Source organism: Synchiropus splendidus, chromosome 4, assembly GCF_027744825.2.
Source record: "Synchiropus splendidus isolate RoL2022-P1 chromosome 4, RoL_Sspl_1.0, whole genome shotgun sequence".
NCBI classification, from domain to species: domain Eukaryota; kingdom Metazoa; phylum Chordata; class Actinopteri; order Syngnathiformes; family Callionymidae; genus Synchiropus; species Synchiropus splendidus.
Window position 1 is genome coordinate 27,372,573 of NC_071337.1, and position 14,406 is coordinate 27,386,978.

The following is a 14,406-nucleotide window of genomic DNA, read 5'->3' on the forward strand; positions in this document are numbered from 1 at the left end:
CAGTCAAATTTGTGTCCGTGTGACTCAGCCATGAACATGAAGAACACAGATATTGTTTTTTATGTTTGTTTTTTCCTTATTTATGGGTTGCCAATGGAAAGCCAATACAGTACCACATTCACATTCACGTAGGAACTTGTGGAATGGTTCACGTTTCCCACGGACAGTTTGTGGTGAACACTCAATACCGCGCATGCGCTATCCTGTCTTCGGTCTGCATAGTTTTTTTTGGGGGGTGGTTACTTATAAGAGTGCGTTTGTTTAATGGAGCGTTAAAGTGGTCAACGTTCGGTTGTGCGTGAATGTGATATAACATAAGGAGAGGGATCAACCGAGGAATAAACCGAGCTTGGTCCGCGAGTTCAGCAGCATGGTCTGATTTCGGTTCCGGACATGGACCTGGACCTGCTGAAGCAGAGTCTGAACCTCCACGGAGAGTCTTTGTTCCGAAGGCTGAGGTGTGAACAGAAGGAAAACCCCAACTTCCAGCTGGTGGTCCAGGATCTGGACAAGCACAAGAGGTACGGTCGTGTGTTTCTCACATCCATTCTGCTGTGCTGCTTTTTAATCGACGTGTCCCTGCGTGCGCGTGTCTGTGTGTGTGTGTGTCTCTCCTGTCACCTCCTGCTCCTCCACAGAAGGTAGCGGTCCCGTCTCCCCTGTGGGTCCCGCGCCCAAGTTCATCTGCAGCTAATTTTGTCTGTTCTCCTGCAGCGGTGCTGGATGCGGAAGTTCTCTCGTGGAGCAGTTTGTTGCCAGAAAAGCAGACATTCTCTTCAGTCCTGCTTGGAAAACTGCAGCTCCCAAAGATGAAGATGTCTGTGAGGATGAAGCCACAGGTTGACGATGACATCACGTGTTGTTCAGAAAGAGGCATGAATCATTCCCCAATATCTTCACAACTTTGGTCTCAGAAGCGTTTGCTGTCATGCCACCGCTGGATGGGTTCATCGACGTGACCTATGAAGAGAGGAGGGCCATGTTGTTTCGGGACCTGGAGCGAGGAGATGTGCTGATTGGCAGGATCAACAACATACGTGAATATGGTTTCTTCCTGACTCTACTCTGCACGGCTGGAGGGTTGAGGCGAGCCATCGAGGACCTGGAACTGACCGTGAGTCCCCCATACCACCTCCTGCTCAGGGTTCACCAACATGATTGCTGACCCCAGCCCCAGCTCCACCATTTGTTCTTGATTCATCTGGCCGACATCTTCCAGGCTCTGTGTCATGTCCGAGAGATTCCCTCCAGTAGCAGCCACGACGATCCACTGTCCTATTACCAGACGGGAGACCTGATCAGAGGTCAGTCCTGGACCAGACTTTACGTACGAACCAGACCTGAAGCCAGTGTGTTTCTGCAGCTGCAGTGAAAGATATCGACCGATTTCAAGAGAAGATCACCGTCTCGCTTCACCAGAGCTCCTTAACGCGAAGATCGAACTCCACCGAACTCGGAGTCATTAGTCGCGATGAGCTCCTAACTCATTACAGGTAACAACACACTACACTCTGCAGTGTGGGTAACCACTTACAACACTCCACGGGTAACAATGTTATAGAAATCCGAGCAGGGGTTTTGCTGCCGGTCACAGATACGATCAGCCAGATTGCCGATCACCACCAATCGCTGATACCGATCACATGGATGATCAAATGATAAGACCTTCTGTGTACATGGTGTGAAAAAATGAACCTTTCAGTCATTTTAATTCAGATATGTTTTAATATACCTCTTCAAGGAGGCAAACGATAGAAAAACTATTCTGTCAAAAGGACAACTTAAAAAAAAATTAATTTGATGTGAGACGTTTGTTTGGTGAATCTCTAGACTCTGCTATGTCTGTGAAATATTTACACAGGGTGACGGATCAGTTGACAAACAGCGAGCGTGTGAATTCCACGAAGTCCAGTGCTGTGGGCAGCACAGCACACGAGACAGAAAACACTGCATTTATGAAAGTTTACACTCCAGATGTTTTTAAAAGTTTCAGATTCAGGTGGCGGATGAACGCTGCACCCGACTCCAAAACGGTGTCGGATCCAGTCGTTTCTGCTTCCGTCTCTGCGTAAACAGTACCTGAGAAAGGCTGCTCATCTAGTTTGGTTAAATTAATAACTATTTCTTCGCATTCCGAATGTCGCTGCTGCCGAGTGAACCGTGAGTATGGTAGAGAAGACGCATTACAACCAGCGGGGCTTCATCAGAGCGCTGGCTGTCACACGTGATCGGTTGTTGTGATCGGCAGTCACCGATCACACTGAGATCGGCCGGTCATGATCGCTGGCCGATTGATTGACTGCACTTATGCAGTTCTTGTGACTGTTTGTTTATTCCAGCTCGACTGGTTTTGCATCACTGCTGTATGCCAGGTGCGGCATGTCAAGTCAGTGGCGTCACTTGTGTTGACAGTACTGACTAGTACGATGGTGGTAGTTGAGCAGAAGTGTCACCTTTCCATACTTGGTTTTTATTTCTGACTATTTTTGTGACCTACTTCTGTCTCATTCCAATACCTCTTGTTGAAGGGGAAAAAAAATCTCTAAAACTAATAAGATTTAAACATGAAGCATTTTTCTAATGCTTAGTTAAAACTAACTGAAATTTCATGAAAAATAATTGGTATAATGACACAACGCTGTGCCAATAACAACACACTTTTCTCTGCACGTACTGATACACAACACTCTAAAGCAGGGGCCTCAAACTCGCTATTGCAGTCTTAGGACACTGGATCAGTTCATCCATTTTTTCTGTCTCATTCAAGTTTCTAGATTTCAGCTCCTGTGAAACGAAGGGTTTTCGATGTGCAGGACTTATGTACAAATTCTACTGTGAATATTTTGAACATGTTTAGTTTTGTGACGAACCTCCTACTTTTCTTTCCTCAGACCAAGTTCGTCAGACGGTCTTGACTCTGGAGACACGTACGAAGATCTGCTGAAGTGTTGCCATGGTTACCACAATCCCTCCGTGGTTAACTACCTTCTTCATCACATGGGAGTGAGTGACAGCCGGCCCCCCTCTCTGATGCGAGGACTTCAGAGGTACTTGTATACTCAAATTGAGAACCAGGAACAGTGTGTCTGCGCGTGTCATCGTCACGTGGATGGCAAATTTACAAGTCTTTCCTCCCCAAGAACAGATGATGATGAATATAACTACTGTGAAATTCTTACTTCAAAAGACCTGAGTCAGCCAAATAAAAGATATGGACAGTTACCTGTTTTGTATTTTTGTGTTATGAAACAAATACTGGAAGAGAATGGCTGTGAAGTACTTGTGAATTTTGTTTGCTTCCTGAATATTTTATTTAACTTCATAACAGAAGTTCTCCCGGCGCTTAACATATCTTTATCATGTGAACACGCGTCTTAATAATTAAACATACCAAAAATGAAAAAGCATGCGACAACTTTTTTGTTTTCTGCTGCAGTGAACTTTTCTTGGAAGAAGATTTTGCAGTGGCCATCAGGAAGAAGCAGTCGACGTCATGGGCCCTGAAATGGTGGGTCCCTCATCGACGCATCTCTCCTGCCAGGATCCATCCTCTCATGATGTTTCTTTCAGCGTGCGTTCTGGAGTGGAGCATTTCAAGCACGGCCGACATGTGGACGCCATGAACGAGTATAACAAAGCCCTGGAGATCGACGACAACAACATCGAAGCGCTGGTGGCTCGAGGAGCTCTGTGAGTGTGCGCACGCCACTGAGTTCGTTCTTACGCTCCATGTTATGCCATTCATCAATCTGCTCCTCAACACATTAGTTACGCAAACAAAGGAAGCCTCCTGAAGTCCATCAGTGATTTTGAGTTGGCGCTTAAGTTGTGTCCGGAGCACCGTAATGCTGGGAAGTATCTCAGCCAGACGCTGGTGGAGCGAGGGAAACGGTATAACTTTTGTCTTAACTCCTAACAAACATGTACACAACATGTAGTCTCATAACACGCCTGTCATTCTGCCCGTGCTCTTGCAGGCTGGAAGAGCAGGACCAGCTGGTCACTGCAGAAAGCTTGTACAGGAAAGCCTCGGAGCTTGATAGCTCCAACACTGAGGCCAAGGCAGCCCTCAGCAAAATCACAGACATGATAAAGGTGAACACGCACACACACACATGCACACACACGCATGCCTCCTGTGTGTTTGATAATAATAAAAAACAAATGTGTGAACATTTTCACTTCAAAGTTATTTTCATCTGCTGATATTTCACACACACACACTCCTCCTTGTGGGGACGTCATCACCCTATACCTAACCAACCAAAACACCTGGCTAACCTGAACCAGGGCTCTTAACCAAACTTGAAACCAATTTTAATGACCCCACCAAATGGTCTCCACTAAGGAATTTGCATAGTGTTTTGTCAAGAATTGGTTCCCACAAGGCAGGATAAAGAAGCACACACACATACACTTAGATATGTAATACTGATGAGGATTTCCTTGCATGTCTTTTTGACTCTGGAACGCTGTCCTTTGACCTCCGTGGCCTGGTCATGTGACTTGTGGGGTTCTTGCTGATGATGTCACCACCTGAATGCTGCTTTGCTCCAAAAAAACGGTAAAACGTATCTTTGCTTGTGAACATAAACATACCTCATTTCATCTAAACCATTATGCGACGGACAAACTAAAATGTATGAAACAAATGGGATGTGATAAATAATAATAACAATGGTGTAATTCACACAAAAAAAAAATCACCAAAATTCCAACCAAACAAACACACAATGTGTAACATGAACTACACTGGATGAACAAACGCGGCTGAATGAAACCGTCAATTGTTGCTGTTGGTGGCACTGGTCATCTCTGGTGGGTCCCACTTTTGATTTTTTGCGGTGTGTTGGTCGTGTTTATCGACTATCAACACTAAAATAGAAGTCAATACAACTGCGTGAAGAAGCGAAGGAGGAGAAGGAAGCGAGCAGCAGTCGCAGCAGTGCTCAGAAGCTGCGTAAGATCTTAAAAGAGGAGAAGAGGTGAGTTCTGTGAAGATCTGCTGCAGAGTCTGGAGGTCAAGTTCATCTGTTTCTTGCAGGTTGAAGAAGAGAAGAAAAAGGTCATCTTCTGAAAGCTCTTCCTCCTCCTCCTCCTCCTCCTCATCTTCCTCTCACAGGAGAGCAAAAAAGAGAAAGAAGAAGAAAAGGAGGAAGTCAGAGCGGGAGAATAAACGGAAGAGCATGAAGGGTGAGACGGATGAGGAGGACGAGTGGTGTCCTGCGAACACCACTGCCACTTTCCTCCAGCAGGAGGGGTTTGCTCCAGCAGAGGAAGAGCGGGGTGAAGCAGGGAGCTTCCATCAGCTTCTCTCTGCAGCAGCAAACTCCTCCGAGTTTGTTGACAGATCACATGAGGAGACAAAGAGACGCAGAAGTTCAGATGCGAGTGAAGGGAGGAGCAGGGAGGGGAGGGGTCAGAGCAGAGATGCAGGTGTGGGAGTGCAGGGGAGGGGCAGTGCCTCCCACTCGAGTCACGGGCCTACTGCTGATTGTTTCAGTGGTTCTGGTTCTAGATCGGAGCCTGACTCTACTAGAAGGTACCAGAGTAGAGAGGAGCTTGGGAATGGTACCGTGACTGCCGGACCTCAAAAGAAGGTACCGGCGGACTTGGCCCAGATTTTCGACCAGATAGCCAAATTTGAGAGGTCCAAAAAGGGTTCGGGTTGTGCAGGAGAGAGGAAGTGATGTTGTCCCCTGGTGGAGAAAGGTTATGCTTTCGCTTTTCAGTCTGTATTGATCGGATGTTTGTCATCTCAGTCAATAAATTTTCTTTCTCTTTTAAGACTCTTTTCTGCTTTATCTTGCTGAAATGATCCGTGGTGCACGTCACAAGCCTCACATGCCTCCTCTTTCCCTAGTTTCACTGCTACATCAGCGCTGCTGAACTTGGGCTGTTTGGTCCTTTGTCAGGGGAAAAATATTTTTTTGGTGTGGGGCCTCACAACAAAAGACTCTCTAGGGATGAGGAAGAGGTTTGAGAGGTATTGTATACCCATGAGTATGTTACCACCATACCATGGTTTTGTCTTTGGCGAGTCTGTTACTCGCAGTGGAACTCTAAGCCGCTAGAGGGCAGTGGAACACCAAGGGTGCAAGTCCCAGGTTAGAGCGACTGATGAATCGACGGCTGACAGGATTTCATCTGTGACAGAAGGTGATGCGGAACTCCCTCTGTGGTGAACGTTCTGCACGTTTGTTTATCCTGCCGTCGTCATCAACTGTTATTATTATAAAGGAGAGCAAACGAGTGATAATGCTGATGGAGTTCAAACCTTTAAGGATGTTAAAATAAGACTTCTTAAAAGAGTCCTGTTCTGTGTGAGGTGCGACCCTTGTGGTGGCTCTGTTCCTATAGTTGACTGGGTTTGGCTAGGGTTTGTGTTTATACTGATACACATCCAGGGTTCCTCCTCTGGAGCCGGAACCTCATCATGGCCTGTAGAACCTGACCAGAAAGACTTGTTTCAGAGGACCGCTGATGCACTGAAGTATTTTTTTCGGTGGCCCATCAGTGTTTGAGCAACTGCCGATGTACTGGGATTTTCACCAGCACCTCGTGCTGCCTTGTAAGTAGAAAAGCCCGCTCGCCCCTGGTACTAGTCTAATATGTCTTGCTGGAGTCGGGAGCCATGGTTTCTGAGGAGCTGAAATAAGTGTTGACTTATCTGCTGAATGCTGAAGTTTGTGATGTTCTGGAGATGCTGACCCACACACCAAACATGATTTTCCCCGTGTGTGCTTGTGTGAGGGAGCGAGCGAGCGAGCGTGTGTGTGACAAACGCTGACTGAGTCGCTGCAGCAGCTCCTCTCTGCAGAGATAGCGTTTCTTTCTCATTTGCTCTGCTCCTTTTTTAATAATAGGCGCGCATAAGTAATTTCTAAAAGGCCGGGCCGATGCGGGGGAGGGCGAGGAGGGGGCGAGTGGGGGAGGGGTTTGGGGGGGAATTAAACTCATTTTATCTGAGAGCAGGTGGATTCTTATTTATCATTAACATGCATAGAATTTGCACAATGTTATTTCTGGCTGCTGCTACTGATGGAACGCGCTCTAAATAATGTCGGGGAGGGTCCGCCTCTTCTTCTGCTTCTGGAGTGAAATTTAAAGATAAAACTACTCGTGTTTTTTTTTCCAGCAATTTTCTGCAAACGGAAACTAATTCTGGAAGCTTCTTATTCCGGCAGCAGCTCATTTGGTTTGCATTAGAGAGGGACAGGAGCGACATTAGGATTTGAGGAGATCTGCAGATGCTGCTCTTATATCATTAGTGACGCCCCCCTCCGAGCCCCCAGAAGCCCCTCTCCTCTTTTAACTGGCATTAAACAATCTGCACTCATTATTGGCTCAATAATACAACTGGAATAAATTTGGCTGCACGATTCAGATGCTATCAAAATATTGGAATAGAAATGTTCCATTTGAAGCGGAATTCTGGAGTGGCCTTGGTTTCAGGATTAACCGGTTCTTTAAATTACAGCTGTGATTGCTAATTTCTCCAGAACGATGTCTCCCGCAGCATATGCACGTTTCTGCGCCAGCCGCAGACCACTATCTGCTGGTTTATAGGTATTTGCGGTTTTCTGTGAAGGTCAAAGGTCAACGTGGGGGGTGAGGAGATGGACGGCGGAGTGCCGTGATGATGACTGCTGAGGAAGTTATTGTTCTGCAGTGTGTTCCGCTGATCCTTGCTAAGGTTCTTACCTTGTGCGTGTGTGTGTGTGTGTGTGCGCTGCAGCTGCTTTGTCTGCTCACTCCAGGCCGACTGTTAATCTGCGCCGTGTTTCCTCTGTGACGACAACACGGGGACGATCAAAGGGTCGATCTGCCTCGTCTGTCAGCAGGTTCAAATAGGTCTCAACGAAAATGTGGACATTTCAGATGCACGTGGGGAAGCGCAGGTACCACTGTGAGCCGAGAGACTGAAATGGGTTTGGATTTTGCGTCATATCTCTTACCTTTTAATCATCCATTAGGTTCTCACCACTCCAGCTTTTTATTTGGACGACTAGAGAGCAGTGTTGAGGTGAATTCTGCTGCATAAACATCTTATATTTTCTCATTTCCACAGGAGCTGAATTTAGAAACACATTTGAACTCTGCTCCTCCACTAAGTAGATTAGAACAGTTATTATAATATCCTGCACAAACTTGCTGCAGCCCGAGATCACACTTAATTCCGCTGCGTTCTGGTCCGGCTTCCTATCGGTGGCGCCATCACACATGCTAACAAGCTTAGCATAAGCCACCAGGAATGAGCTCTGAATTCGTGGAACCGCTGGAGTCAAATCTCCTCTCAGCAGAAACCGGCCGCCGTTGCTTCTTAAAAACTACTACCAGGTTTCTTTTTTTTTTTTTTTTGCAAGAAAGGAAGTTTGCCATGCGACAAAGAACAACAGTCACTGCACAGGCAAAACACTTGCCACCAAAAATAGCTAAAACAAAATAATAATATCAATAATAAAGATCAACAGTCGGCCAAAGGGACTGCAAGGATATAAACAACAAAATCTGATGCTGTGGTCACCGTGGAAACGGTCTCACTTCTCCAGAGCAGGGCTGCGTTGTAAGCCCAAAGCACAAGACCAACATTCAAAGATGAGACATCAACTGCAGAGGCCCTCAGCAGCAGGGCACATTACAAGCCAGCAGTGTGTGTGTGTGTGTGTGTGTGTATGTGTGTGTGTCTCTCTCTCTCTTCGCCTTCACACTTAAACAGTTTTAAGTTCCAAGTCTCCGGATCCCAGTTCTGGACTAAAACCTTCAATCTGCTCCAATATGAAGCTAAATTCACGTCATGGTCCAATTGCCAGGAAAAGAAGCCGACTCAGCGCTGAGCGTCACACCTCAGGTCAGGTTCTGGGAGCGGCAGACCCAGCACCAGCCAGGACCTCAACCTCTCGCAGTCAGGGAGTTTACACAGGAGGTCAAAAGTGAAAGTCCCTTTATTCAATATTAGAGTTCGAAGCAAAACAATGGCCGGTCGTGTGACTGGTGGCGCTGCAGACGGAGATGACGTGTGCAGTTATGGTCCGATGATCCTAGGGATGACAGTTACTTCTTCGCCTGTCCTTCAATCAGATCTTTAGCCTCATTGATCTTGGCAGCAAGGTACGGCGAGCCACCTGAAACGGTGAGAGGATGCAGCACATGTTAGCCCACAACGGAGGAGGCCCAGCACCAATATAATTTTACCTCGGTCAGGATGGTTCAGGATCATCAACTTCCTGTGTGCTTCTCTGATCTTGTTCCTGTTGGCAGTCGGACTAAAACACATGCTGTCATTACAAATGTGTGTGTGATGACGACAACGATGATGTCATACCTAACACCCAGAACCAGTGCCGCTTCCCTTTTCGTCATCTTTGGTTCAAATCCTCCGCGATAGTAACTGGAGCCGCCAAACGCCTGAAAAAAAAAGTCTGTTTAAGAGGACATGCATCCATTCATTCATCCAACCGTAGATCACATGACCCTTTCAAGCTCACTGTGATCTCTAAACGGAGGATGGAATTATCACCCAATTTGGAGTCACTTTGCACATTCAAGAGCAGGGAAACAAACGGACTATTTCTGTCTATCATTTCAGACTTAAGTGTCTGAAGGGAAGGAATGTAGCTCTTTAAAAACAATGAAACGCCTCTGACTGCGAGGTGATTGTGTTGCTGGAGCAACCTCACTGAAAACAACTTGTGGTAGACCATGTCCTGGATCTGTAAAGATGCTGCTTTGAACATTAATATCTGCTTAAATGAAGGACTGAAAAAAGAAAGCATCTACAGTAAAGTCAGTCACCGTAGCTGTCAACTACACCCCAATGTTAGCGTGCGTAGAGCAAGCGCACACAGTGGAGCCCCAGCTGGGGCGTGGGAGCGTCATCGATGGCAACACTGCGCAATGGGAGCAAGGTTTTTTTCCAGCTGAAATATCTTCCAAATTATGGGAGGAGTCACAACAAGGAGCCAGTCATTTGACAGCTCTGTGAAAGGACTCTTGCGGAAGATGCCATCTCTGTAAGATTCTCTGCCATAAGCCAAGAGTCTGATGTTGAACACGTGTTTCATTTCAAATCTCCTGTGATGGTTTTAGAGCCAGAAGATGAGAAATGGGTTGCGTATTTATGAACCTGACTACATGTTGTATCCTGAACATTATTTGAAATTGCAGTATTTTGTTGAATGTAACTGGCTCCACTGCTGGCTGTGGTTGGTCCACTATCATTTGAAATGCCTGTGGAATTGAGCAAATCTATTCTTGTGTTCATTTTCACCCACATCAAGTAGCCCAGAGACAGGTTTGTATTTCAGCTGGCCGATATGGTCTTATATTCGATATGAAATGAAGCAAATCGTCTCACAAGAATTGGACCTCGAACCAATTTATTTAGAGACATTCAAAACCCGCCCTGAAAGTAAGAACTGGAATGTCAAATAGCCAACACTCTATTGTTATTATTCTGCTCCCACAGAGCTGTGCAAAAGAAAAAATATAACACACCACAGACCTGAACTCTCCATAAGTGTAGCAGCTTAAGTATTTTCAAAATGTCAGTTTTGCTACCCAAATACGAATTCTATTATGTCATCTGACCCAACTGGAGCAAGATGCTGCTTACAGCTATATGCTACTCATTTGCTCATAAGAATAGTGATAGTAATGATAATAATAGTATAATGATAATAGAGAGAATAATAATAATAATGAAATTATTATGCTCATGGAAATATCAATAACCATACTGTGATAAAAACACTTCACTAACTGTAAAACGATCATAATAAATGCACTGGTAATAACAACAATGTCTATGGTACTGAGCAGCGGTGACTCAACACAAAAATGTATTAGTATCATTGACTCAACTTCATATCCAAATTCCAAATTTGCCTCTGCGTTGATGTTACCCATTGCCCTATTTTGTATGAGTTAGAATGGTTAAAATGACCCCCCCATTCTGGGGGTGTAAGAAACCAGTGATGCACTCAAATATCATGATACTTGATGGTATGATACTGCATCGATACTTCAATAGATTAGATGGCCTTTATTATTCCCACAGTGAGGAGATTCAACTTTTTAAATTCTTTTTTTTTTTCTTAGATTAAATACATGTGTGCAATATTGATATTTTATAAATAAATACGTGGATTAATGTGTCTTTTGAGGTCAATTTCAGGGTTTTTTTTAGGTTGAACATTCAGTAGAAAGAACTTCTTCCTTCAGCTCCCTGTAATAAATCAAGCCACAGTTAGGGTTAGCGAAGTGGACCACTACCATTTGAAACCGTGAAATGTAGCTGACGGTTTAACTGGACTGATTTCAAAACGATAATTTAGCTTCAATGTGCATGATATCACAAGTGCTCAACTCTCACTGTTGTTGTTATTATTCATATTATTAGGGATGCACCGATACAGGTATCGGGTATTGGTCCGATACCAGGCTTGAGAATTCAAACTCATAGAATCGGCCACCGATGCGACAAAACCGATACTACTTTAGTGCAGCGCAGAGATTTTGAATGTCAGTTATGACCACCAAAACATACCGAGGGATGTTGCTCAAATAACGCTATATATATATACAGTATATACATTTATAAATAAAGTAACTTAATGGGTAATAGCGAAAGTACTGAAAGTAGTGAGTACTCAAATGCAAGTACTACTTGTTTAGGGAAGAAAAAGGGTATTGGCACATCCAAAATTATTATTGTTATTGTATTATTAACATAATTTTGCTACATATTCAACATCAAAATTTATCGTATTTTCACTCTTGTATCCCATCGCCAGATTCCTGCCAATACACAGCCCTAGTTAGTAAACAAAAACAAAATCTGGCCATGAAAGGCTGTTAAAATAACTTGATGACAATTGTATATATTGGTATATTGGCATTCCGAGCAGCTTTATTTGATGATGTCGTCAAGTGTTACACTGCTGAGTACCAGCCCTAGCAGTCTTGACATGCTGAACCCATCCTTCACCTGTCAGTTGCCAAGATCACACCATCACAGAGCAACAGTCTCTCAGCTCCCTTCAACACTAGGAAAAAAGACTAGTGATCAGTCAAGAGCAGAACTCTTCATCCTCGGACAAGCACATCTGCAGGTGTGCCGTAGTGGTATGGGAACATTTTATCACAAAATGTTTTTTCCTACAAACAGTATGGCATCATAGTAAAATAAGAGTGCCATGGCTTTGCCATGTGAATTAACTTCATCTAGTTCTTCACTTTCAGAGATGCCATCACGTAAGCTTTTCAGTCGATGACATGGAAATATATAATAATAATAAAGTTTTAAAATAATGTTTTGTCAAATCTCTAGCGGACACACATGACATTTGAATACTTTGTGCTTGTTGTATATAGTTGTATATACTGAAGGTCAAAGCATTGATAATGATGACTTTGAACAAACGTGAACTTTTAACGACTTCAAATATTACTTTTCACACCAAAATGAAGAGATTCGACGAAGAAACGTTCCATTACATGCATTTTTGCATTAAAAGTTGAAGTCTGAGTCGCTCCAAAATGTAGGGGCTGTTGCCATGGTGACCGGGGGATTTACCGTCTTTGGGAAGCTCTGCAGAACTTGTTTGACTTGCGGGTCCATTTGCTTCACGGCTTGAACCGCGAGTCGACCTGGTAAACAAACAGCTGTCAGCTGGTCGGGCCATCTTCTGCCGCTTGAGTCACGTGTTTACGCTTACCGGCGAACCCGACCGCTGCCAGGACCAGACCCGCCGCTGCCATCGACCCCGCCTGAGGACACAGCATCGGTGGGTGAGCACGTGAAACTGGCGATCACGGGCGGGTGTCCGGCTTTGGTTCGGCCGGACGTCTAATCCAGCCGAACCAAAGCCGGTAGTGCACCGCGGATAGGTGACAAACTTATCGATCGACTCAGAACGCACCATCTCGCCGCAGAGCTTCGGTACCGTCCAAACGACTCAGGTGACTCTTTGACCGCTCCGCGAATCACGTTTCCTCGTCGGAAATGACATCAGACATTACGTCATAAACCGGAAGTAAATGATTTCGTTATTATTTATAAAATAATAATGTAAAATTTCTCAAAGTAAATCGTTTATTGCAAATTATCAAATAAATATTAAAAACACATTTTCCCCTCCTATATTCTTGAGCAACGTAACCGTCTTACACACACACGTTTTCTAGACACTACACTGAAGCCGCGTCGCGTGAGACTTCTGTAAGTGAGTTAAATGATGTTGCAGGGGATTTAATTTAAATTTTATACTTATTTACATAAAATTGACTTTGGTTCGAAGAATCACTTTAGAGGGGACGAGGATGAGAACAGGGTCTTGCAACAAATGCCACTGTGGGATTATTATTATTATTTATTTGATCTATTTCATTCATGAATATTTTATTTTATTTGTTTTGTTTATTTATTTATTATTATTATTCTTTTGTTTTTGTTCATTGTTGCACGTTGTACCAAAGCACTTTCCCAGTTTCCTAGGGATCCTCACTGACCTTGGCAATAATGCTGATTCTGATTGTGATTCCGATTCTGATTCTAATATAAATATTAAACTCATGGACTTCGTGTCCGACCTCTAAAGTTGTACATTTAAGAAAACTCAAACTTTGTTTTGTTGATGTAGTTTATTGAATTGTCTATTGCATCTTGGTGGGGTGTCTCATTTCTGTAAGTAAAAGGACAATTTTGCGCATGAAAACCTGGGCTGCTTGTCTTCAACAGAAGGCTTTCTGCCTTTTTAGGCAGTTTTGACTCCCTACACTTTTTGTTGATTTTTCTTCATTAGCTGATTTAAAAATTGTAGTACTGCATTGCAATTTCAAATTTTATTTTATGTAAAACAGAACTATATGAAATTTATTTTACTTACACCTTCTCTTACATACTCAGGAAGAGACAGATTGGTGAAAACAAAAATCAGAAAATACTTTGATTCAATTTTGAATATGTAGAAAATACAATGTCAGAGTCAGAGAAATGTGATTTTATTAAAATCTATTATTAATCAAAGTTTAACTGGCTAATCAGGTAGTAGTGCAGTGAACATTATTCCTGATATTGTAATGTCCGGAGGATTCAGGGACGAGACGGATGAGAATTAGATGCTTCTTTATTCAACGTGCTGGTGCTTCTCGCTCCGAAACTCAAGTCGCACGCACAACCTGTCACCTGGAACTCGAACAAAAGCCCAGCACCTCATCACTCTCGCGAGATCCCCAACACACACACATCCTAACCATTACCATTAATAAATTCAGTGACGTGGTGCTGCTCAATAGTGATAATTTTACGCCTCCTCTGCTCATTGCATGCTGACACGTATTTTAAATGACTTCTTCAACCTAAGCATGGGTTGCAAAATAGCATTGCTTGGTTCACTTTTGGCA

At 44.0% G+C, this 14,406-nt stretch overlaps 2 protein-coding genes across 4 annotated transcripts; one reads left to right on the forward strand and one right to left on the reverse strand.

The window, feature by feature from the left end:
- The first annotated feature begins 185 nt into the window (after positions 1 to 185).
- Positions 186 to 5,737, forward strand: ttc14 (tetratricopeptide repeat domain 14). 3 transcript variants are annotated; one of them, XM_053863116.1, is made up of 12 exons: positions 186 to 521; positions 715 to 839; positions 915 to 1,114; positions 1,220 to 1,304; positions 1,364 to 1,493; positions 2,892 to 3,047; positions 3,437 to 3,508; positions 3,571 to 3,690; positions 3,769 to 3,891; positions 3,978 to 4,095; positions 4,885 to 4,985; positions 5,045 to 5,737. In XM_053863116.1, the coding sequence occupies exons 1-12, from the start codon at positions 394 to 396 to the stop codon at positions 5,688 to 5,690; spliced, it is 2,004 nt and encodes a 667-aa protein (XP_053719091.1). In that variant the 5' UTR covers positions 186 to 393; the 3' UTR covers positions 5,691 to 5,737. The 3 variants fall into 3 exon arrangements, with proteins under 3 accessions (XP_053719091.1, XP_053719094.1, XP_053719092.1); XM_053863119.1 differs by lacking the exon at positions 4,885 to 4,985 and having other exon boundaries at positions 5,045 to 5,229; XM_053863117.1 differs by lacking the exon at positions 186 to 521 and having other exon boundaries at positions 715 to 821.
- Positions 5,738 to 8,910: 3,173 nt separating this feature from the next.
- dnajc19 (DnaJ (Hsp40) homolog, subfamily C, member 19) lies at positions 8,911 to 13,021 on the reverse strand. Its single transcript, XM_053863136.1, has 6 exons — positions 12,924 to 13,021; positions 12,720 to 12,771; positions 12,578 to 12,651; positions 9,326 to 9,408; positions 9,196 to 9,266; positions 8,911 to 9,125 (listed from the first exon to the last, which is right to left on the reverse strand). The coding sequence occupies exons 1-6, from the start codon at positions 12,924 to 12,926 to the stop codon at positions 9,055 to 9,057; spliced, it is 354 nt and encodes a 117-aa protein (XP_053719111.1). The 5' UTR covers positions 12,927 to 13,021; the 3' UTR covers positions 8,911 to 9,054.
- Between the last annotated feature and the right edge of the window lie 1,385 nt (positions 13,022 to 14,406).

Excerpts from the sequence above, each read along its gene's own strand:
- ttc14 (XM_053863116.1), top strand. The coding sequence starts at position 394 with ATGGACCTGGACCTGCTGAAGCAGAGTCTGAACCTCCACGGAGAGTCT. Across the intron at positions 522-714 it reads GATCTGGACAAGCACAAGAG|CGGTGCTGGATGCGGAAGTT; the intron begins GTACGGTCGTGT and ends GTTCTCCTGCAG. Across the intron at positions 3,892-3,977 it reads CTGGTGGAGCGAGGGAAACG|GCTGGAAGAGCAGGACCAGC; the intron begins GTATAACTTTTG and ends GTGCTCTTGCAG.
- dnajc19 (XM_053863136.1), bottom strand. Across the intron at positions 12,652-12,719 it reads GGCAGCGGTCGGGTTCGCCG|GTCGACTCGCGGTTCAAGCC; the intron begins GTAAGCGTAAAC and ends TTTGTTTACCAG. Across the intron at positions 9,126-9,195 it reads CCTGAACCATCCTGACCGAG|GTGGCTCGCCGTACCTTGCT; the intron begins GTAAAATTATAT and ends TCACCGTTTCAG.